Source organism: Rissa tridactyla, chromosome W (assembly GCF_028500815.1).
Source record: "Rissa tridactyla isolate bRisTri1 chromosome W, bRisTri1.patW.cur.20221130, whole genome shotgun sequence".
Classification (NCBI taxonomy): Eukaryota; Metazoa; Chordata; class Aves; order Charadriiformes; family Laridae; genus Rissa; species Rissa tridactyla.
Genome location: NC_071496.1, coordinates 21,334,360 through 21,359,901, shown reverse-complemented (window position 1 = coordinate 21,359,901; position 25,542 = coordinate 21,334,360). Strand labels below are relative to the sequence as shown.

The 25,542-nt window shown below is 44.4% G+C and overlaps 1 protein-coding gene across 2 annotated transcripts in view; it reads left to right on the top strand.

Moving 5' to 3' along the window:
• Positions 1–1,079: 1,079 nt before the first annotated feature.
• The window catches only part of LOC128902066 (protein mono-ADP-ribosyltransferase PARP8-like), a 162,597-nt gene continuing 138,134 nt past the window's right edge, over positions 1,080–25,542 (top strand). For both annotated transcript variants that reach the window (XM_054184407.1, XM_054184406.1), the window contains exons 1-2: positions 1,080–1,190; positions 1,883–1,937. In XM_054184407.1, coding sequence (XP_054040382.1) covers positions 1,100–1,190; positions 1,883–1,937 — 146 coding nt within the window. In that variant the 5' untranslated portion in view covers positions 1,080–1,099. The remainder of the gene's footprint in view (positions 1,191–1,882; positions 1,938–25,542) is intronic.

The window sequence follows — 25,542 nt, the reverse complement described above, 5'->3', positions numbered from 1 at the left end:
GCAGAGGATAGCTCTCTGGTAAGGGTGGGCTGCACGATTTTCCTGCCTGGGGAAGGGCCAGGCAGAGGAGCTCTGCCCGCGGTGGGGCCAGGGTGCCGCTTGCCGACACCCGCTCTCAGTGGGAGCTGCGGCGGCGAGCGCCGCAGAAGGCCACCTGTAGCGCCCGCCCCGCTGGGAACCGGACGGCGTCCCCCCCGGGACAAAGGGCAAGCAGCCCTCACCGACGGGCCCGACGGGACCCTGCCCGACCGGGAAGTGCCCTCTTCCCCTGTGACCCGCCGCCGCCGGCCTTGCGCAGCACGGTGCTGCCCGCTTCCTCCCTGATGCCGGCCTAGGAGCCGCCCCCGCCGCCTAGATCACTTGCCATTTGCATTTCTCCGCTGTTCAGGAGGAGGCGAAAACCTATCCCCGGGGCGGGGGCAGGACGCGAGGGCCGGCAGCGGGGCCGGGGCCATCGAGCTGCCACCTCACGGGCTACCCGCACGGCTCTCTGCATCCGCCTCTTCCTTCCTCCGCTCTGCCTCCGCCCGGGGAGCCGTCGGGGGCCGTACGTGTCAGGCCGGGAGCGAGGGGAGGGTCTGCGGCTCGGCGTCGCTGCAGCAGCGCTGGCCCCGCCGCGCCGCCAGGGACCAGGTGCGGGTGCCGCCACGGCCGGCTCCGCGCGCAGACCCGCTGCTGGCGGGAGGGGCAGAGATGTGAACGGTCGGGTCGTCTTCCCCCCCCCCCCCCCTTTTTTTTTTTCCCTTCCAGAAAAAGACCAAACCAGCCAACCAACCTCCAGAAACCTAGAGGGCGTGGGGAATGGGAGGGAACCCGTGTCGCCGCCGCCACTCTCCGCTGGATCTATTGTGAGGAAACAGCCATTCCTCGGCAGCGGCGACACATCTGGGCGGGCACATCTGGGCATGCAACATCGGCTTCCGCCGCCTTCCTCCTCCGTCCTCCAGCCGGCCGAGCGGATCCCTCTAGGCCGCTGGGGAAGCTCCTGCTCGCCAGCCCCAGGGTCCGTCTTTCGGACTGAATATTAAAACTGGCAGCGCGGGGAGGGGGGGTGGGGTGGAAAGAAAGGCTGCTTTTTTTCTCCCCTGGGATTTATTTCATGGGAATGTGTTCAAGACAAGAGAGGATTCAGAAGGATATTGACGTTGTGATCCAAAAGTGCAAGGCGGAGAAGGACTGCCTGTTTGCAGGTGAGTTTCTCTCTCAGGCTCCAGGTTGGCGGCGCGGAGGCTGAAGACCCCGCTCTTCCTCCTCTCGTTCCGATGGCATTTGTGGGCAGATGAAATCAGGCGCCGGCTGGGAAAGGGTGAGGGGGGGCATCCCGAGTCAGGGAGCGTGGCAGTGGCCACACGCAAAACCGGGCGAGTGTGTGCCAGTGTGCGTGACCCCGCTGCCTGGCGCAGCCCGCAGCTGCTGGGGCGAGCGCACAGCCGAGAGCAGCCCTGGTGCTTTTTGCTCCGGCGGGCGCTACACGGCTGTTTTCCGGGCGGCCGGGCTCCTGCCATCCTTGGTGCATGCCTTTATCCCCGCCCGCCCGCCTGGCTTCAGGGCTGGAGGCACGGCAAGCGGTAAACGTCCCCCCTTCCGTGCAAAAAACCCCGGGGTTTCACCGCTTCCTTAGCGGTGAGGTGCCGGCAGTGATTTGCCGTCGCAGGAGCCCGGTTTGTGGCTGCCTGTTGCCTTTTCTGACAATGGAAATCCCTGCCGTTGCCACAGCACCGGGCACTTGTTGCGAGGGGCTGAGGGGGGGCAGTTGCTGCATTTCCTCTGATTCATGATGACGCCCCCCCCCATCGTGTCGGTAGCAGAATGCTGGTCTGCAAAACAGCTATTTCAGCTAAAATAAAGATAAGTTGTAATAACGCAGCTCGTTGTATTTCAGATTTCAGGTACTCAGACTCCACCTTTACCTTCACCTATATTGGAGGCTCCAAAAGGTACTTTTTTTTTACAGTAATGACTCCCTTCATTTCCTGCTGGCAGTGAGGTGAAGTGGTTCAATACCGCGGCAGGCTTTTTTGTTTCCTTTCTTTTTGCAATAAATCATCTGCCTTCGTGCAAACGTAAACTGAGGAGGAAGTGTCGAGGAAGGTGATCAGAAAGATGATCCCAGTTGTTGGAGGCTTGTTCCTCTGGATGCTGCCCTGTGGTGCTTCACTGTTTCTTTTTTTAATTTATGTGTATATGTAGAATTTCTGCTGTATATAAAAATAACAGAAACACAGCAAAGGCATCAACATATGAAATATAAGGTGAATTCATCTTAAAAAACTGGGAAAAGTTATGATTTTAATAATAAATAGGCCAAATTTCACATCGACACCTTATTCTCTTGCATTTGAGAGCCATATTTAGTCCTATGACAGATGCAAGACTGTCTGCAATTGACCAAATTAAACTACTGAGACATCAAGTGAAATGTCAGTATAGCTTCTAAGGCTAAAAAAATGTTTTATTGAATAGTAGTTTAAATATTATTTCTAAGTGGTTACGAGCTTTTGGTTATAAACTGGATTGTGCATGTACACATTTTTTTATTATATTTCACCATTTGTTGTGTTTGTTTTCAAAAGGAAATATATGTAAAAGCTTGAACACACATCCTTTTTGTTTCCCTGGCTCTTAGTTACCTTTTACTTAATATGGTATTTATAATATATGCTAGGTCATCCTCTTATCTTTTAGCTGAATTTTATTAGACTTGGCAAGATGTCTTGGTTGGTTTTGTGTGTTTTTTTTTTCTCAGACAGTTCATCTGATATCTTTGGTGATTCTTTTTCTTTACCGGGGTATGTCAGGTTACAGTGTTGTATTCTTTGCAAGTGAACCTTTCGGTGCAGGCAACACTCCTACAGCCATCAGTTCTCCCCTGTGCATGCTTCAGGGCCTGGCTGCAGGACCAGGCTCTCAGATGGTCCCCAGACTGCGAGGCTGCTCAGAAAAATGCTTTCCCACCTCACTACCCTGCTTCTTCCTAATAAAGGAAAAGACAACTTTATCATTTTCAGTGGGGTAGAATGGTTCAGTTCACCCAGTAGCTGAGAATCAGATGTATTTTCAGGTTGCTTGTAGTATATTCTTTAATTTAGGGTTTTAGTATATGTTTTGTTTTGATCTTATTTTAAAAGACAATTTTGAAAGGCTTGATACAGTAAAAATTATCTAACAGAAATATTATTTATCATGTAGTTAAAACAATCAAATTTGAAAGTTACTTTGCACTGTTTTATAAACCAAATATTGCAGCAAGAAACCAGGAAGTGAAATCTGTCTATTTTTTCCATTTTCCAAGATGAATAAAGTAAAAAGCCTAAGGGCATAACTGATGTAAAATAAACTGGTTTATAAATGTTGAAACAAAACGTCATTTCTACAATGAGAGATGGAAGATGGCCTTACATCCCACAACCTTGAATTTTAACCGGGGTCAGCATTTGCTTATGGAAACTGTTGACTGGAAACTAGTCTCAGGATCTTGAAAATTCAAACTGAATTGAGAAATAAAAGTTAGGCTTAGAGAAATTGATGAAAGTGGATTGCTACTTAAAGCATGCTCAAATTTCACTTTCCTTTTGACATTTTAAGAACATTTAAAAGGCATCCTTTGAGAGAAGGGTTTTGTGTTCTCTGCTTGTTTGTATTTTGATTTAGAAAGATGTTTTACAATATTATTAGTATACAGTGGTGTACTGAGTGGCAAGTTTATGGTAGTAAGTTGTCTTGTGAAGTACATAAAATGAAAACCCTAAACCTTGACCATTAAGGGCCAAACTTTTCTTTCTCACATCAAAGAAGAGTTAGTGGTTTCTTCTTAGAGAAGGTACTTGCTGAGCAGTGGCTACGCTGTACCTTGTGCAGTGTTTGGGCAGGTCTCCAGTACAAGCTCTACAAGGGTCAACAATGGTGACATGTACGTGGTATCAATTTAGGAGAGCACAAGGCTATCTAAGGATCTTTTTTGTGCATTTGGCCATGATTTTTTTTCCTACTACCGTTGCTGCATCTGTGGACTTCCTGAGTGGTGACCCTATTTTTTTACTATTGCACTCAGGAATTGTCCCTAAATGACAAAACCTCTATTAGCTTGTGATCATAGATTTGAGTATCAGCTGACAGGCCTTGTCCTGTTATTTCAGATATTTAGCCTGATGACTTTGTTTTTCAAACCAACAGGAACACAGGCTTTCGAGTAATGGGCAAAGGGGTGGATGTTCACTGGATGGATGTTCAAAACAAGAAACAGATTTAAATGAGTAAGAGTTGAAATGGTATGTAAGGAAGATTACAGTACTTTAGCACTCACTAGCCGTGCTTGGAACTAAGTCTTTTTCATGCTTTATTTCCTTTAGATGTTCCTTTAGGTCAGTGTGTAGCATGGCTTTGTTTTAGCCATAGTGGTTAAATACAAGAGCAGAGACCTCTGAAAGAAGGCAATATGTTTTCTGTTTGAGAAGGAGGATTCTTTGTCTTACCCTTGTATAAAGGCAGGTTACAATACTAGCAAGTTAAATATCACTGGTGTTTTTCCTCTGCATAGTGTAGTTGCCCCTAGTGTCCATTAAGTCCATTTATCAGTGGTCTTAATTTATAAACTCAGAACCAGATTCTTAGTAAATCAGTGTAAGTCCATGGATGTCAGTGTACCAGTATTATTTTTCAGTTATGATGAGGACCTAAGATTTGTGTTTGTTCTTTAAACTAAGTTTATCTGTGTGAGTTTTTTCTTCTTGGGGCCAGCTTCTCTGACTATCTGATTTTTCCCTGTTACTTGGATTGATTGCACAGCCTCTTCTTACGTTAGTACTATTCAAATATTGAGGTGGTACATAACCATGCTGCAGATCAATCCAAATAGATAGGCCTGATCCGGAGCACATTTATCATAGCTTCAGTGGAGTTAACTTGTATTCTCACAGTAAAGTCCTGAACGAAACCCTGAGGGCATGACTTAGATTTTGTTCAAGTACAGAGGTTCCAGTGAAACCAACTGAGAACTACTATTTTTTTATTAATTATATAGACCTGTTCCAACATTTGACCTTTAGGTGGTATTAAGCTATTATATTGTGTATATAATATATGTGTAAATGATCACTGGATGGGCATAAATATGCTTCAAGGAGATTCTGCATTTGCAGGATTCTTCTTGAAATGTTAGAAGGGAAGAATCTCTTTAAGTACAAACATATTTGTATTGTGTGAATTATCATAAATAATCCTTTACCTGTGTAGTTCAGTTAATCCTTTTGGACTGTATTTCATGTTCATACTGTACTTTTTTTTTTTAAATGCACTGTGTTCACACTTCTAAATTATTAGAGTTGTTTGACACTGCAGAGATGCTTCCTGGTTTGGAAAGGTTGTAATTAGAAATTTATTAGTGAAGCACATCTTTGTGCATAATGTGGGCACTAAATATGGGGCAGATTGTTTATCAGTTTTTAATTTCATTGTCAGAAAGCGATAGGTAGTATGATAGATTTCTTATAAAGTGAGGTGTTCATTCGGGTGCTGTGACTGCAAGATTTACTCTAACTACATCTGTCAGAATATCAGAAATGGCTGGATTCTTTATGCTTTTTACTGCAGGATCTAAAAAGGATATTACAGTGTGAACATGTTGAGGTTTTGTTTGAAAAGAATCTCATTTCCTTTTTCCTGTTATCTGCCCCTATATGAAACATTGCTCCTCCAGAAACCCTTTAGACTGAACAGAATTGCTGATCTGTCATCTTCCAAATAGATATGCGTGATGCCCTGAAGTTGTTTTCACTTTATATGTCATTTGACACGGTTTACATAAAAGCAGTGCTTGGTTGTCCTGAAAAAAAGATGTTTCCTTTTTTTTTAGTGTTTTTCTCACCCCTTTTTTCTTTTTTTCTGAGGCTAAACAAGGACATCATATCAGTTCTGAAATACCTCTTTGTTCAAATATGTACTTAACTCTCAATGGCAGTGAGGGATAGTGACAATAAGGCTGTGCATGAGAACAGATCTAATGCTGCAGCATATTGTAAAGAAACTAGATAAGACCTGTAAGAACTAAACACACAGATTAATTTTGTCAGCAAGATTCCTTCTTGTGCTCTGCTTTCCCTACATGAGCACAATGATTATAATAATGGTAGTTCTGCAGATGCAAGGAAAGTTGAATTTTAGTCTGAAGTAATTGTGTATCCTTGCTTAAAATAATGACAAATTGTTAACTTATGCTGTTTTGATTTTGAATATTTGGCTATTTGTTTTTTATTCATAGTGCTTAATATTGCAGTATCAGAAATTCTAATGTAAATTGATGAATTAATTCCCACATCACTGTAGCAGTGAAATATTTCACAGCTTGGGGAGCTGTGCCACTGAAAGAGTAACTGAATTGCTTGTGGCTTTCTACAGCTGTCTGAAGTCCTAGCGCATTATGTCCACCAGGTGTTTGAACCACTTGATGATAAATACATACAGATAATGTTTTTTCCCCTTTAGTGGTATGCCCTATTGCTACTTACATGAATTTAATAAAACTCTGCTTACATCAGAGATTCCATTTGGTGAATAATTTTGAAATTCTGGTGTCACTCTGATAATGCTGAAAGTCTTCAATACAAAAAAATGGTGAAGATAAATGGTTTTGGGCTAATTGATGTGTTTTTTTATTTGAAAATTTATGTTCAATTTATATATACTGTAGCAAAAAAGGAGAGAATTGACAAAAAATTTTTAAACTGAAACATAAAAATGTGACCATCTGAAAATATCAAAATGGAACACTTTCCTGAACATTTTCATTCTTTTTCTTTCCTTTCCAAAATGATCTAGTTTAAGACCAGCCTTTTTTTGGATAGGTTAGTTTTTACCTAGCTCCTCTGTCTGGTTCATTGCATGGCAACATGTTTACTGGCTATGCAAGGTTTGGGAAGAGAAGGTTGGATTGCTCCTTTTAGAAACAGTGCTGGCTTACATAAGATGAAAGTGTCCATGAAAGTATGACTTAAAAAGAGGAGAAAACAATTTTTATGGAATCCATTGCTCTGAATGGTTTCAGTTTAGCCAGCACCGTTTTTATACAGAGCTTAGGAAGGGTTGGCGCAAGTACAGGTCATCTGTTGCCGATGGCTGCGCTTAACTTTGTGTTCAGGTTATTAAATATGTAATTACATTCCTAAAATCTACCTCTACTACAGTAAGATAGGGATGAAAACTAGATACACAGCTTGTACTTAGCCCTCTGTTTATTGCTATTTCAGAATACCTGTAAGATTGTACATCATCTTTCAATTTTAACTTTTCTATCAAATAGAGCTTAACATTTTTGTCAGGACAGTACCATTTCCTGTAAGAGAAATCTGTGATATGAAACAAGAATCTAGTTTAGATATAACATATGGAAAGCATTTTGATTTTAATTTCTTCATTAAAGATTCTGTAGATGAAATAATGTTGAATACAGCCTTGTGTACTTTTAAAAAATAGGCAATGTTGAGGGTCTGTGAAAAGCAAAATTAAAACCATTCTACTCACAGTCTCATTGAGCTCACCTTTTTTTTGATGATCTTGTTTTTGACAGATCCTTCTTGCCTTGCTGTTAGAAAATCAGCGGTGTCTGAAATTAACCCAATCCCCATCAGTGCATCTTGTAAAAATTACATACTTCAGGGATATTATGGACTTGTGGAAATCTCTTTCTAGTCTAGTGAAGTGAGGGGCTATTCTCTTTCAGCTGCATACTGTACTGATACTAAGAACAGTACCTTCAAATTGTGAATGTCTACCTTTCTTTGAGAAAAATGTGGTTTTAAGCACAAATGCCTAGTTTTCAGAAGTGCCGAACTCCCACACCACATAGTGGTCTCAGTATTACTGTGCATTGCTTAGTACTTTTAAAAAGCAACAGGTTCTTTATGCAGGTGTTTTTGTCATACAAATGTATGCACTGTTGTTTGAATGATTCACCAGCACAGAGTTGGGAAGAGTGCTTGAATGTCTTTACGGAAAACGTTTTCAGTAACTTCTTTCTCTGCTTTCATCACATATTTTAATGTATTAAGTACCTAAAAATAGACCTGTAGGCCTTGTTAAAGTGTTAATGTGATAAGACATTTGAAAGTGGAGTTCACTCTGACAAAATTAATTTAGATCACTTTTCTCTGTGTTGGGAGTAATGACATTTCTGTTTTTTTCCTGTTAGTCTCTAATAATTTCCCATATTTTTCATCGCTCATAAATAAGGAGATGAAGATACATGTTGGCATATTTTTTCCATGGATTACTTACTGTGCAGAATATGAATTCTCATTTGAGTCAGAGTCTAATCACTCAGAGTCAAAATACCTACTTTAATAAGCTTCAGCACCTAGAGGGAAATAAATTTTAAATTGCTGGGTGAGTTCAGTTTAGTTACAATTAAAACTAAGAAAGGGATGAAATGTGAGTAAATCTAAAAAAAAGTCCAATTTATAATTCTCCCTTGGCATTAAATAAATCCCACTTAAGAGGACAGCTCTTAAGAATTAATGTCCTCCTTGCTACAGGAGGGTGAAGATTTTTACAGATGTTTCATTGAACTGGCCTCATCTGAGGAAAAGCAGCTCCTTTTAACAAGGTAAAATTGACTCATAAAGATAAGCCTACTATCCTGTGCAGCAGTAGCTAGAAAATCTCACTGAAAGACGAGGGACTAAACAAGGTACAGAAATACATCTCCTTCCCCTGACGGCCTTCTGCATGCTCACACAAGATTGCATCCAGACCATTTCTATGGGAGGAAGAGCAGAAAAGAGCCTTGCCTAAGGACTGGGAACAATTGTGGCTTTTATGAGTCAGATTCTCCTGGGAGGACCCATTATCTCCAGGGAGCTTTATGTCAGACATTGGGTTCCCCTACTGCAAGGGCTTTTAGCATTATGTAATCCCATGGTAGTAAGTCATGGTCTTGCACATGCTCACATGAGAAAACAGTCTTGGGTAAAGGTTGGAGGGTGAGCATCTTTCTGTAGCTTACTTCAAGGCAGAGTACCTGTGTGAGCCCTGTAGAAGGCTTTGGCTTCTCCTGGCTGTTGTAGAAGACTATGGCGTGTCCTGGTGATTAGGATTGAACTGAATCCCTTCAATGAAGTTCTTCTGAGGGAGACTTCTGTGGTTCTGTTGGTGCTCAGTGGGAGCCTGTCTAGAGCAAAGAACTGAGGTCAAAGAGGAAGCTCAAAGAAACTAGGAAGCCCTCCGAACATGTCCTTCCAGCCTTGAGGCACTGATCAGAAATAAAAGGAGCAACAGCATGTCTCCTGTGTAATGAAATGTACTTTTTGCCAAGAGAGAGTGCAAAAAATGGTGATATACCATTTGTAAAAAGAAGTATATAATTAAAGAACAAGTTCCTTTCAAACTGTGTAGCATTCTGCATTTTATCTCATATATTACAGGTTGCCATATTGAAATCTTGTTGCTTTAAATTAATGTTCCATTTTATATTCATAGATAAGAATTTTTCATATTTTAAGAGCAAAGCTAGAAGGCAGCATAACTTTGCACCATTCAACTGTCTTGTTTCTACCCAATAAGGTATTTGTGACAGACAGCATTTGCTTTCAAGTAGAAAAAATAGCCTATGGGTTAGAGATGGTATTCTAGGTCATTAGCTTTTCTGAAAATGATAGACTATTTAATTTTAGGAGTTTTTGTGGTTTTGCTCATTCTTTTTCCTTAATGTTGAAAAATCCATCTTTGATGGGGAGTTCTCACCCCGTAATGATCACACATACAGAAAAATATGAAAATAATTAGGATGCTCTTCTGTCAGATTAGGACCTGGGGTTGATAAAGGTGTCAAAACCAGGAATAACTTCATTTTCATAAAAGTAGTTGCTGGTAGTCAACTGCTTTATCTCAACTACAGCTGTATAAATCCGGAGTAATTCCACTGATGTGATTGGGCTCACTTGGGTCCTCAGTGATACTGATGAATTTTTGATTTGGCCCTGACTACTCCTAGTGAACAGCAATTCAGGTGATTTTTTTCACCTAGGGGGAGTTACAAAGACCAGAGTTCTGTTTTCTGCTATCTTTGCAGATGTATTCTCATTTTGAGTACTTTCCTGGATGGTGGGAGAGCTGCAATTTATCCAAGGAAAAAAGCTTGCTTTCATGCTTTCTTATCAATTTGCTGGTATTGCAGAGGGCACAGATAGAAGGCCAATTGTCAAACCCATACTTTTCTTCCTGTGTCACAGAGTCCTCTTTTAAGAACGTAATTTGCTAGGCCACATGCTTTACTTGTCACTCACTCAGAATCAGTATTAATCTGAGTCCCAAATGGTTTCAGAGCTTTTTGTAGACAATAACCATTAGCTGAAACAGAAATGGTGATTTTTTCAAGAGGACTATTCTGTGAAAACACCTAAAAAGATTAAATTAAGTTTGTCCAGATTAATACTGTGTGAAATCTGGTAATTTCAATATATATTTGTACAAAACAGTGGGAACATAAAAAACCAAAAGAGTTTTACAGTGTTTCAGACCAAAAAATATAACCTTCAAGTATTAAAAACTTCTAGAAAACATATATTTGGCTAATGCCTTAGTATGGCAGTTATGGACACTATCAACAGCCTTCCCTTATAGATAGGGAATTATATAAACTAAGGTTGTCTACTGGCTTAATACAGTTCTATGAATATTACATTAAATCTTTCATACATGGCTGTAGCTCTAATGGAGTTACAGCTGAAAACTGAGCTTATTAATTATTTTCTTTTAAGAAGGTATAATGTTAGAGAATTATTTTGCTATAAGGACTTTTAACCATCCTATAGAACAAGGCTTGTTAGGCTTGGCGTAAAATTTCAGTAGTAGGATTTTGTAGGCTTATATATTGAAAAAAGATTCATGTTTTATCAGTGGATGACAAGAAGAGTGAAATTGGATATGTTTAGGTGGCAACAGGAGGTACATAACCTCTGCAAGAATCTCCTTGGGCATACACTAGTTTTGTTAACTCAGGCCAACAGAAGTTTTAAATTAGTTTAGTATTGGTCTCTTGAGTACGAAGTAGAGAGTCACAATAATCAGCCTACCAAAGATGCAAGCTCTCTTGCCTTTAGCAGACCTATGTGCACATGTAGGATCTACTTGAAGTAACCGTCTTTGATCAGAGAGGTTTCAGAGCAGGACAGAAAGTTGCTCCAGGTGGAGCGGCATGGTGCCCTGGTGCACTCCACTGGCTGCCCACCACTGCTGCTGTTGGAGCATGCACATCTGAATGACTGCTCTCCTCCCATGTCAGGAAAAGCGTGACTCGTGACAGGCTGAAAGATAGCATAGCTCCACAGGACTGTTTGGTGGGAGCTGGTCAGGTAAAATAAATAATGAACTACTTCAATGAAATAAATTGGGGGGGGGACACACCTTTTGTTGCCAGCAAAAAGATCATCAGGGAAATGGAAGGAATTCTGTGAGTTAAATATCTGTGAAATTTGGAAAAAAAGAGTTGAAGATGGATCACAGAACTTTCTCATTGCTTCTGCTTCCCAGAGGTTCCGAATCCTTCAGGTTGAGCATAAAATATTTTCTCCTAGGGAGGAGCTAAGCAGAGAGTATTTATTTTCCATTGCTAAGTTTATATAGTAATCTAGTGTGCACAAACCTGCAGCATATGCAGCCACTTCAGACCATATCCAGTGCGTGCATGCACACTGATGTTAGACAAGTGGTGTCAGCTTTCTTTTTAGCATTCTGTCCTTTCATCTTTCTCAGAGGTTTTATAGCTCTGAATACATCTGTAGTGCTCCATAATAAGAACTCTCTCTTTTTTCTTTTTTTTTTTCTCTGATTCAAATGTGTGTGCCCCTCAGTTTCCTGGTAAGTTGCCACAATGGCCAGGAGGGTGGCAGAGGTTCTGCACCATTGCTCGAGGGAGTGCTATTGTGTGACCAAACGTGTCAAAGCCTCATTGCAGGAAGAGGTTCGCTGTTTCCTTTTTGTTGTTGCTGCTGTTGCATGAAGGACTATAGAAGAGAAATCTGGAGGGAGTGGTGAAAAGGAAAAGCATGGGTTGGCATTCAGCTCCGAGTTACATCACTGCAAAGTGGAAGTAATGGCATTCACTTCAGTCTGCCTGTGTGTGGAATGGCATCTTTACCAAAGAGATTGTGTGTTAAACACTGAAGACAGGATAAGATGTTATTTGTTGCCATCTACTTTCATCTACAATTAAAATACTTTAAAAGACAATAACCACAATGTAAATATCTGTTTTCTCATTATCTGTTTACCTCTGTATTTTCTCCAAGAGTTGTTTATAATTTTTTTTTAATGATAATGAATAATTCTGGCAGGAGGTTGAAGCTGGGCATGTTACATATGGTAATGTTATTTCCTTCAGAGATACATTGCCAGGTTTTGTTTCATTTTATTTTGAAGGGCTGAGGATGACCAATACCACATCTTATTCTAATATTTCTAAATAAAATGAAAAAAAAAATTATGCATCTGACTGACATGCATTCAAGGCTCAGGTAGGTAAAACAGTCAAGTTGTTCTGCCCCTAGTATTTTGAAGTTCCTTGTTGGATGCTACCCATGGCTCTGCAGTGACAGTACATTGATTGGGACATTAGCTGCTCCCAAGTGAGAATCCTTTATACCTCTCAAACTTCAGTGATTTCAATGTCTAACAACTGCAATATGCTTGTGATTAACTAGATTATATACTCTAGTGAAAAATTCTGGAATTGTGAGGTGAAGGATGAGTGGGCTGGGGTGATCTTGGGACTTTCCTGTGTAGAATATTTCTATTTTGAAGTCAACTGGTCAGAACTGCTGAGGTTTTTATTGTACTTGATAAGTTTCAGGAGATTATTGCATAAAGATTTTCATTTTGCTGCTGATTGGTATTTTGACTGATATTTAATACATAAAAGGTTTCTACATTTAGCCTGTTCCTCTCCACCTCAAAACTATGTAAATTGATGAGATGACATAAGCCTAACTAAAGAGAAAGTGCAGTAAAATTTCCTTTATATGGTCATATTTTGCCTTCATATTCCACTGATTTCAGTTAGACATTATTGGAGTAACTGAGGCAAATATTTAATGTTTGGCCAAATTTAATCTTGAAATAATGCTATTTATAGTCTGAATTGCTTTGATGTATTTTGCTGTCTTAATACCTGTAGCTGCAGTCATCTGCATAAAGCTGAAGCAATGATACTGGTTTTATTTACACTTGAAGAACTTAACCCTATGTATCTGCCTGACCATCTAGCTATATATGTATTATATATTTATTTACAGAGGCTTCAGATACTCAGTGATTCCTTTGTTAGTATTATTTTCATTGACATTGGCCATCTCACATGGTCAATGTCACGGTCAATAGCATTTTGAGAGAAGAATAAATGGTCAGGGGACTATCCATTAATTAAACTTGTGAGGATTTTACTTTATCTGAGATTTCCATCAGGATTGTACAACGTGTAATATGCCATGTTCCCGATACAAGCATATGTTCATGTTGATAATGGGAAGTTGGATCATTGAACTTTCAGCTTTTATTATTTCATAACCAGCTACTTCACAGTTACACTAGTAAAATGGCAAATGATCCTGCAGAGGTGTCTTGAGAAACAGCACGGTAAAAACATTCATCTTCAAGAACAAAATCTAAGAACGTTATTTTCTGTTGAAAGTGAAGATGGATGAACATACCAAGCAAGTGCCAGTGTACTAGTAAGAATGCAGTGGGGCATTTGCATCAGAGAAACTTATACTTGTTGGCCTTTTGAACCATTCTCAAAGTATCTGTGGAATGAAATTTATTAATTTCTTATAGCACCTGTCTTACAACACGTACTGGTCCTGTATCTGGTTTCCTGTGCATTGGAGCTGCCAGTGTGGGGACCCAGCTCCCAGGAGGACTGGCAGGCTACCGAGAAGAGGCTTTGCAAAGCCTCATCAAATGAAGAGGGAATGTCCTGAGGTGCCTGGTAGGAAAAGCTGCCAGGCTTGTGTTGGGACATGCATTCTCAGGGAATTTAGGTACTTGCCTCCTGTCCAGAGTCTAGAAGAGTTAAGTATCTACGCTAGCCCTTTTGCTCCAAAATATGGCTAAATATTTTGTGGCAGTGGTTCCCTTTCTTTTGGTAGCGTATGATCCGCTTTGAGAGTGCATTCCTGCTCTAGTCCCCAGGGTAAAGATAGAATCATAGAATCATAGAATGGTTTAGGTTGGAAGGGACCTTAAAGATCATCTAGTTCCAACCCCCTGCCATGGGCAGGGACACCTTCCACTAGACCAGGCTGCTCAAAGCCCCATCCAACCTGGATATCAGGATGTTCAACTCTGAGACTCCACAGTACTTCCAGCCCCACAATTAGGGTGCTTCAGCCTGAAAACAGAGCTGGAGCCACTGGAGGAATCCAGTGCCTAAAAGTTTCAAAAAACCTCTGCATTGTCCAGGCCCCTTCTCATTTGTCATTTAGCTGTGGAGTTTTCTAAAATTTGGTCTCACAATCCCTAAATCTTTTTGTATGCCTGTGACTAATTGTGTAAGACTGCTTGGATGCAGGCTCTGGAGAAGAAATGTAGGTGCTTAGGGGACATGGCTGGTTAGGAACTGAGATGTCAAAAGACTTTTTAATGAGCATTCAATCTTCTGTCAGCCAATGAGTTCCTTTTGTGAAGTGAAACTCATCTGATGTCAGTTGACATAGCTTCATGTATTTATCAATGGAATTTTGCTCTAAATCTGTCTTTTAATACAAAGCAGTTGTGAGATTTTTGCCTCACTGTGGTGTTTCAAGTAAAATGACAGTTGAAGTTTCAGTGTACCATCTGTGTGAGATTCGAGAGCCACTGAATTGTGAAGGATACATCAAGCCCTTGACATCTAGTATATATTTCATCAGTAAAGAAAAATAACAGGGTGGTTTTTTTCACTGGTAAAGTCTGTGTATTCTGATCCCCAAATAAATATATCTCATTCTTACAACTTGACCTCAAGCTGCCTTGGTGCAATATGGTTTATAACCGGTTTCTGCTCTCATGTGTTCTACTTCTCCGATGGTATTTTTTAAAAAGGATAGAGATAATGGAGGAGAACGTCTAGATTGGATTATCTTTCACAGATGAGTATTGCATTGATGAAACAATGTAATCCAATCATGAGTTTATGAACCCGAGGATCTGTACTGTATGAATGCATATGCCTGCATTCAGATATTTGAAATCATGTTTAAGGTGTTATTTAATGGCATTGGGGAGGGTAACATATAGTTTCAGCAGAATGGACATCTGTAGATTTCAACAATTAGGAATGCTGTTAGGTCAATATTAAAGCAATATGATTATGCAAATCTTGCACTAATGTAGCTTTGATGTATGTCTCGCAACTAAAAGGATGCTGTTGTCATGTTTCATTATGAAGTCTACAAATGAAAAGGTTTAGTGACATCTAGATTTGAAGGGGGGTGGGGATGGTACTGGACTTGCTGGTGAGGTGCCAGGGCGTAGTTGCTCAGTCAGCGCTCGTGGGCCAGTGTGCCAGTATTTCTGAAAGCCAGAAGGCATACCACATCTCGAGGGTCAAAACTACACACTCAACTCCCTCTCTGAAATGCTTATACACCAATGCACGCAGCATGGGGAATAAGCAGGAAGAGCTGGAGATCTGTGTGTGGTCGCAGGGCCACGATCTCATTGCAATTACTGAGACATGGTGGGACAGCTCGCATGACTGGAATGCTGTCATGGATGGCTATGTCCTTTTCAGGAAAGACAGACCAGCGAGGCAAGGTGGTGGAGTTGCTCTTTATGTGAGAGAGCAACTGGAATGCATCAAGCTCTCACTAGGGGCGGATGAAGAGAGGGTTGAGAGCTTATGGGTAAGGATTAAGGGGCAGGCAAATATGAGGGACACTGTTGTGGGTGTTTATTACAGGCCACCTGATCAGGATGGGGAAGCTGATGAGGCTTTCTACAGACAGCTGAAGGTAGCCTTGCAATCACAGGCCTTGGTTGTCATGGGGGACTGCAATCACTCTGATATCTGTTGGGAAGGCCACACAGCCAGGCATGCGCAGTCCAGGAGGCTCCTCCAGTGCATTGATGATAACTTTTTGACACAGGTGGTGCAGGAGCCAACAAGGAGAGGAGCACTCCTGGACCTGGTACTGACAAACACAGAGGGACTGTTGGAGGACATTAAGGTTGGGGGCACCCTAGGTTGTAGTGATCATGAAATGATAGAGTTCAGGATCATGGGTAGTATTCACAAAACATCAAGAAGTAAAATCACAACCTTGGATTTCAGGAGGGCTAACTTTGACCTCTTCAAGAAACTGCTTGGAGAGATCCTGTGGGCTAGGGCTCTGGAAGGCAAAGGGGCTCAAGAAAGCTGGTTGGTATTCAAAGACCACTTCCTCCAAGCTCAGGATCGGTGCATCCCTAAGAGCAAGAAATCGGGCAAGGGACGCAGGAGACCTGCATGGTTGAGCAGGGAGCTTCTGAAAAAGCTCAAGTGGAAGAAGGAAGTTTACAGTAAGTGGAAGAAGGGGCTGACACCTTGGGAGGATTACAAGAATGCTGCCAGAGCGTGCAGGGATGAAACAAGGAAAGCCAAGGCCGCCTTGGAATTAAACCTGGCCAGGGATGTCAAGCTCAACAGGAAGGGCTTCTACAAGTATATTGGAAGCAAAAGGAAGACCAGAGAAGTTGTGGTCCCACTGTTGAATGAAACAGGAGCCATGGTGACAGAGGATGCAGAGAAGGCGAAGTTACTGAATGCCTTCTTTGCTTCGGTCTTTACTGCTCAGGCCAGCCCTCAGGAGTCCCAGGCATCAGGGAAAGAAGAAGATTTCCCTTGGGTTGAGGAGGATTGAGTGAGGGATCAATTAGGTCAATTAGATATCCACAAGTCCATGGGCCCCCATGGGATGCACCCGAGAGTGCTGAGGGAGCTGGCGGAAGTCATTGCTGGGCCGCTCTCCATCATCTTTGAAAGGTCCTGGAGAACAGGCGAGGTGCCTGAGGACTGGAGGAAAGCCAGTGTCACTCCAGCCTTCAAAAAGGGCAAGAAGGAGGAGCCGGGGAACTACAGGCCGGTCAGCCTCACCTCCATCTCTGGAAAGATGATGGAACAGCTCGTTCTGGGCATCATCTCAAGGCATGTGGAGGAAAAGAAAGCTATCAGAAGGACTCAACATGGATTCACCAAGGGGAAACCATGTCTGACTAATCTGATAGCCTTCTGTGATGGCATGACTGGATGGATAGATGAGGGGAGGGCAGTGGATGTGGTCTACCTTGACTTAAGCAAGGCGTTTGACACGGTCTCCCATAGCATCCTCATAGGGAAGCTTAGGAAGTGTGGGCTTGATGAATGGACAGTAAGGTGGATAGATAACTGGTTGAAAGACAGAGCTCAGAGGGTCATGATTAGGGGCACAGAGTCTAGTTGGAGGTGAGTGACTAGTGGTGTTCCCCAGGGGTCAGTACTGGGTCCAGTCCTCTTCAATATATTCATCAATGACCTGGATGAGGGGATAGAGTGCACCCTCAGCAAGTTTTCCGATGACACAAAGCTGGGAGGGGTGGCTGACACACCAGAAGGCTGTGCCGCCATACAGAGAGACCTGGACAGGCTGGAGAGTTGGGCGGAGAGAAGCCTTATGAAATTCAACAAGGGCAAGTGTAGGGTGCTGCACCTGGGGAGGAATAACCCCAGGCACCAGTACAGGTTGGGGGCTGACCTGCTGGAGAGCAGCTCCGTGGAAAGAGACCTGGGAGTCCTGGTGGACAACAGGATGACCATGAGCCAGCAATGTGCCCTTGTGGCCAAGAAGGCCAATGGCATCCTGGGGTGCATCAAGAAGAGTGTGGCCAGCAGGTTGAGGGAGGTCATCCTCCCCCTCTACTCTGCCTTGGTGAGGCCGCATCTGGAGTACTGTGTCCAGTTCTGGGCTCCCCCGTTCAAGAGGGACAGGGAACTGTGCTGGAGAGGGTACAGCAAAGGGCTACCAAGATGATTAGGGGACTTGAACACCTCTCTTCTGAAGAAAGGCTGAGGGGTTTGGGTCTCTTCAGTCTGGAAAAAAGATGTCTGAGGGGGGGACCTTATCAACACTTATATATACTTAAAGGGTGGGTGTCAGGAGGATGGTGCCCGGGGACAGGAGAAGGGGTAATGGGCACAAACTTGAGCATAGGAAGTTCCATTTCAACATGAGGAGGAACTTCTTTCCTTTGAGGGTGGCAGAGCACTGGAACAGGCTGCCCAGAGAGGTGGTGGAGTCTCCGTCTCTGGAGACGTTCAAAACCTGCCTGGATGCATTCCTGTGCAACCTGCTCTAGGTGACCCTGCTCTGGCAGGGGGGTTGGACTAGATGATCTCCAGAGGTCCCTTCCAACCCTATGATTCTCTGATTCTCTGATTCTATGATTCTATGATCAGAGGATGTCACTGGCTTTACCCAGCTTTGGGATATTGCAGGAATAATGCTTTCTCACTGTCCCATGTCCAGCTTCATGCCTTCCAGTAGCTACACAGACTGAAAATCCAACTTGGGTCATAGCTCAGCCTATATACAGAAAAACAATCCTCAGCTGGGTGTGCTGGAGCTGCCTTACTCCAGTCAGAGTCAGAACGGGTGTAGAGAAGGGTGTGACGAGGAGACAGTGGTGGAGAAAGTAGGGGAGAATTGGGTGCAGAAGATGGCTGGATACTGATAGAAAGGACAGAGAGAGTGACAAGGAGATACACACGTACATTGGAAGGGGAAATGGAAAGACATATGTAAGAGCTTGAGTCAGAGAGAAAATGTCACCAATAAGAGAATGTGAGGAAAGATCGTGTCTGGAAAAAAAGAAACCCTCTTGAGAAAAAAGGAGAGGATTTTAAAATGTGTTATATTCTAAAGAAATGTATCGTTCCACATAAAAATGATTAAAATAGGCTAGGAAAAGGACTAAAGGGAAAAATACATTTTTTGTTGCTATATTTACAGGGACAAGACAGGCTACAGAAAAATAAAATAGAGCAAAAATCCTTAGAGCTAACATTTTTGTTTCAGGCAACCAAATTAAAACTGTGGCACGTGAGAAGGACTGTGCACCCTGCTTGTAGGCTCACAGCCCAGGGAAGCACTCTAGGTCTCTGCTATAATGGTGGGCACTCCCCTCAGAGTTAGAAACCAGTGTTTCTACAGAGGAAGCCCCTGAGATGTCCGATGCTTCCGCCCAGATGGAACTGGTAAGGAAGGAGGCTTCAGTACAGATGGTAGGTTGCAACGAGTGCCCAGACCCTTCTCCTGGAGAAAAGATAAGTACCTGCAAAAGATGTGCACAGGTTGATGATCTGTTGCTTCAAGAGGCTGAGCTGCAGGAAACAGTCAAAAGGCTGTGCAGTATTAGAGGGGCCGAGACAGAGATAGATAAGTGATTTCAGAACTATGCTCCTGTGGCGGACACCACAAAGAATGAGGCACCTTGGACCCTGGTGACCTGCAAATGCAGGACTCTGCTTCAGTCCCCACTCTCCAGCATTACAACCAAAAACAGATATGAAGCTTTAAAAGCTCCAAAAACAGATATGAAGCTTTAAAAGCTAGACACCCACGAGCAAGGTCTGCAAGGAGAAACTGTACCAGCAGCACACAGTGGATACTGCAAAAAGAAATGACGAGTGCTAGTAGTGGGTGACTGTTAAGGGGCACTGAGGCACCCATCTGCCGACCTGACAGGGGGTCACGAGAAGTATGCTGCCTTCCGGGAGCTAAGGTCCAAGATGCTGCTGAGAGGGTGCCACAACTTGTCAAGAGCACGGACTACTATCCATTGCTACTCTTTCATGTGGGCATGAATGACACTTCAAGCCAGAACCTGGTCAGAATCAAGGAAAACTAAAAAGCCCTGGGAGTGCAAGTGAAAAGTATTGGTGCCCAAGTTACCTTTCCTTCCATTTTACCAGATAGAGGAAAGGGTGCAACCAGAAATAGACGTATAATGCAAATCAAATTCTGGCTTTGTGGCTGGTGCTGTCATGAGGGTTTTGGCTTTTATGACAACAGGACGTTCTCCGATGACTATAGCCTGCTAGGGAGGGATGGGATCCACCTCTCTAGAAGAGGCAAGGGAATCTTTGGCAGCAGGCTGGCCAGCTTGGTGAAGCAGGCTTTAAACTGAAGGACTCGGGTGGCAGGGTCCAAAGTGGCAATGCTCACGCCATATGATATCATAGGAATAAATGAAACATAGTGGGACAATTTACATGACTGGAGGATCGTGATGGATAGCTATAAGCTGTTTCATAAAGACAGGCAGGGAAGAAGAGGAGGAGGAGTCGAGCTCTATGTTAAGGAGAACCTTGAATGTATGGAAGTCAACTACTGTGACTGTGGAAGCCCTATCGAATGCCTCTGGGTGAAGATCAGAGGGGTCATCTCCAAGGGGGATCTTACAGCAGGCATCTGCTACTGACCTGTCTGGATACTGGCTGAATGGCAGAGCTCAGAGGGTTGTGATCAGCAGTGCAGAGTCTAGTTGGAAGCCTGTAACTAGCGGTATTCCCCAGGAGTCAATACTGGGTCCAGTCTTGTTCAACATATTCATCAATGACCTGGATGAGGGGACAGAGTGCACCCCCAGCAAGTTTGCTGATGACACAAAACTTGGAGGAGTGGCTGACACACCAGAAGGCTGTGCTGCCATCCAGAGAGACCTGGACAGGCTGGAGAGTTGGGCAGAGAGGAACCGTATGAAATTCAACAAGGGCAAGTGTAGGGTCCTGCACCTGGGGAGGAATAACCCCATGCACTGGTACAGGTGGACCTGGTGGAAAGCAGGTCTGCCGAGAGGGACCTGGGAGTCCTGGTGGACAACAGGATGACCATGAGGCAGCAATGTGCCCTTGTGGCCAAGAAGGCCAATGGCATCCTGGGACACATTAAAAAGAGCATGGCCAGCAGGTCGAGGGAGGTCATCCTCCCCCTCTACTCTGCCCTGGTGAGGCCACATCTGTGTCCAGTTCTGGGCTCCCCAGTTCAAGAAGGACAGGGAACTACTGGAGAGAGTCCAGCGGAGGGCTACAAAATTGATCAAGGGAATGGAGCATCTCTCTTATGAGGAAAGGCTGAGAAACCTGTGTCTGTTTAGCCTGGAGAAGAGAAGACTGAGAGGGGACCTCATCAATGCTTATAAATATCTAAAGGGCGGGTGTCAAGAGGATGGGGCCAGACTCTTTTCAGTGGTGCCCAGCAATAGGACAAGGGGCAACGGGCACAAGCTGGAACACAGGAAGTTCTTTCTCAACATGAGGAAAAACTTCTTTACTTTGAGGGTGACAGAGCACTGGAACAGGCTGCCCAGAGAGGTTGTGAAGTCTCCGTCTCTGGAGATATACAAAACCCACCTGGATGCATTCCTGTCCAGCCTGTTCTAGGTGAACCTGCTTTGGCAGGGGGGTTGGACTAGATGATCTCTGAAGGTCCCTTCCAACCCCTACCATTCTGTGATTCTGTGTTAGTTCAACACAAAATGGCTTTTCTGTTTTCTCTGAAAAAGGTTTTACATTTGGAAAGAAATAATTTCCACAACAACAAAAAAAGAGTCCAGGCTCCAATGCTGCCTTTTGCGATTTCCGAGACACTGAGGGGAAGGACATACAGACAGAAGTGTCAAGCCAAACACAGGCTGAGATGTAGGGCATTCCCAGCAGGCAGGCAAGCCTCAAATTTAAGGGTCAGCCTGGGCTCTGGGAAGGTGGTTTACACAGACAAGATCCAGCACAGAAGACCCTGACCCAGGGCCACAGGATTTTTCATAGCAGCAAAGAAACAAGCCAGTTAACCTCTGTTTATAATACAGGCTAAATTAAGCAAAACTGAGACAAGAAACCTATGTTGAACCCACCCTTCTACTTGTTTCCTTTACCTCTCACTTGACAGCTACTTGTTAAAGCATAAATCCACCCTGGAGGTAAAGCTCTGGAAACAAATGTTAATAAGCCATGCAGAGCCTGAGGCATCATCAGCAGCATTGGGACCTTTAGGCTATACAGTCCCAAGCCTGGAAGGGTAACAACAGAGTGCCCATCCTCAGGGAACACATGGAGAAAAAAAAAGAGTGGTAGCCCGTACAAAACCCAAAGAAACGTGGGAGCTGTAATTTACATGACCCAAACTCTGTCTCCCACTGACCGTACAGGAAGAGGCTGTGGTAACAGCAGCCCTGCAGCTTTGCTTGCTGTGTCCTTGCATCCCACTCCCTGTCCTGGTTTATCCTTTTCTCACCCCTACCACTTCACTTTTGGAGGAGGACACACACCAGTGAAGAGTAAGTAAGTCTGACCTGTTTCCAAAAAGCCTCTACCGATATAAAGTGTGTCCCCCAAAAAACTCCTTTGGTTCTCTGAAAGATCAGGATCTAGCTAGGGAGACCTATTAGATGCTGCTCAGACAATGGTGCTTTTTCAAAAACACAATGGATGACAAGGTAGAACTGTATATGACAGCCAAAGACAAAACACTTACCTGGGAAAATTTGACTTCCCTAGGGGAAGTCAGTTGAATTCACACTCTGAGCATCTTTAGGATATGTGTGTCATGTCCCACTCCCAGTAAAGAGAGAGGGTAAGTGACTTCAGATTCGTAAATTCTCAACGGTGCGGACTAAGGTGAGATAAATCTCAAGGTCCATATAGAAACATTTATTAGCTTACCAAAACGGTTAGTATAGGTCTCGAACCCCTTCATATGCTGCCAATATCTCTTTTTCTGTTGGAGTGTAGCGGGCTTCGGATCCTCTGTATCCCCGACTCCAAAACCCTAGGGGTCGACCTCGAGTCTCCCCTGGTGCTTTCTGCCAGAGGCTCCAGGTAGGGCCGTTCTCCCCGGCTGCAGTGTAGAGCACATTTTTAACATCTTGTCCTGCCCGGACTGGCCCCAGGGCCACTGCATGGACTATTTCCTGTTTGATTTGTTCAAAAGCTTGTCGTTGCTCAGGACCCCATTTAAAATCATTCTTCTTCCGGGTTACTTGATACAGAGGGCTTACAATTTGACTGTAATCTGGGATATGCATTCTCCAAAAACCCACAATACCTAAGAAAGCCTGTGTTTCCTTTTTACTAGTTGGTGGAGACATAGCTGCTATTTTGTTGATCACATCCATTGGAATCTGACGGCGTCCATCTTGCCATTTTATTCCTAAAAACTGGATCTCCTGCGCAGGTCCCTTGACCTTACTTCGCTTTATAGCAAAACCAGCGTTCAGAAGGATTTGGACTATTTTACTCCCTTTCTCAAAAACTTCTTCTGCTGTGTTTCCCCATACAATGATGTCATCAATGTACTGCAGATGTTCTGGAGCTTCACCCTGTTCCAGTGCAGTCTGGATCAGTCCATGGCAAATGGTGGGGCTGTGTTTCCACCCCTGCGGCAGTCGATTCCAGGTGTATTGGATGCCCCTCCAAGTGAAAGCAAACTGTGGCCTGCACTCTGCTGCCAAAGGGATTGAGAAAAATGCATTCGCTATATCAATCGTGGCATACCACTTGGCTGCCTTGGACTCCAGTTCGTACTGGAGTTCTAGCATGTCCGGCACAGCAGCACTCAGCAGTGGCGTGACTTCATTCAGACCACGATAGTCTACAGTTAGCCTCCACTCTCCATTAGATTTTCGCACCGGCCATATGGGACTGTTAAAGGGTGAGCGAGTCTTGCTGATCACTCCTTGAACCTCTAGTTGACGAATCAGCTTATGGATGGGAATCAGAGAGTCTCGGTTAGTGCGATACTGCCGCCGATGCACCGTTGTGGTAGCAATCGGCACCTGTTGTTCTTTGACCCTCAACAACCCCACAACAGAAGAATCCTCTGAGAGACCAGGCAAGGCAGACAACTGTTTAACTTCCTCTGTCTCCAAAGCAGCTATGCCAAAGGCCCAGCGGTACCCTTTTGGGTCCTTAAAATACCCTCTCCTGAGGTAATCTATACCAAGGATGCATGGAGCCTCTGGGCCAGTCACAATGGGATGCTTTTGCCACTCATTCCCAGTTAGGCTCACTTCTGCCTCCAGTACAGTCAACTCTTGGGATCCCCCTGTCACCCCAGAAATACAAATGGGTTCTGCCCCTCTATAGCTTGATGGTATTAAAGTACACTGCGCACCCGTGTCCACTAGAGCCTTATACTCCTGTGGGTCTGATGTGCCAGGCCATCGAATCCACACCGTCCAATAAACCCGGTTATCCCTTTCCTCCACCTGGCCGGAGGCAGGGCCCCCCTAATACTGGTCATAGTATCCATTACTCACTTCTTGCATAAATGACTTGGAAGTTCCTTCAAGAGGATCAGAAGCAAGATCAAGCCTTCTGCTTTGTCTGGGGAACGGCCCACTGGAAACTGGGGCGGCACTTTTCCTGGAGGGATCCCCTTTTGTGGTTGTCCTTCCTTGCAACTCCTGTACCCGTGTCCGCAGGATCGAAGTAGGTTGTCCGTCCCACTTCCTCATGTCCTCTCCGTGGTCCCGCAGGTAGAACCACAGGGTGCCTCGTGGTGTGTACCCTCTGTACTCTCTCTCTTGAGTGGGGAAATGCCTGCTTCTAATAGCTGAGATGCTGGCCCGTGCAGGTGGGGAGTAGGACATATTCTCTTCAGGTTGCTGGACCTTCCGCGACAGTTTCTCCACAGCTGAGACAAGGGGGGAAGAGAGACTTTCTTCATATCGCCGGAGCCGGCCAGCTACCTCATCCACCGTTGGTCCCTCTTCACCTTTCCATTCCATTACTGCCAGGGAGTTGGCATATGACGATGGTGCGCTCCGTACAAACTTCCGCCACATGGGCCTTGTGCATCGCACCTCATCAGGGTCTGTGGGTAAGTCTGCATTGTCCAAGTCATAATAAATCATCTCCCGCACGGCTAATTCTCTCAGGTACTGGATACCTCTTTCCATGGTAGTCCACTTGCTTGGCTGACATACAACATCCTCGCTGAAGGGGTACCTCTCCCTCACGCCTAACAGGAGTCGTTTCCAGAGGCTGAGGGCTTGGGTCTTTTTCCCGATCGCCTTGTCAATGCCGCCTTCCCTAGACAGGGATCCCAGCTGCCTGGCCTCCCTACCCTCTAATTCCAGGCTACTGGCCCCATTATCCCAGCACCGGAGCAGCCAGGTGACAATGTGCTCGCCTGAAAGTCGGCTAAAATCTTTTCGCATATCCCGCAGCTCACTCAAGGATAGGGATCGAGTAATTATCTCTGGTTCTGCCTCTTCCTCCTGCTCTCGTGATGGCCCTGGTTCATCATCATCTCTTACTAAGCGAACTGATTTCTTTGTGTACTTCTTCTTCTGTATGGGGGCAACTGATACTGGCATGGGTTGGTTCCCTGGTTCAGTGGCAGTGGCTACCACGGGGGTTGCAGTAGCCGCAGTGTCTGTCGCAAGGATTGCAGCAGCCGCAGGGGCCGCTGCAGGGGCCGCCGCAGCCGCAGGGGCCGCCGCAGGGGCCGCCGCAGGGGCCGCAGCAGCCGCAGCAGGGGCCGCCGCAGGGGCCGCAGCAGG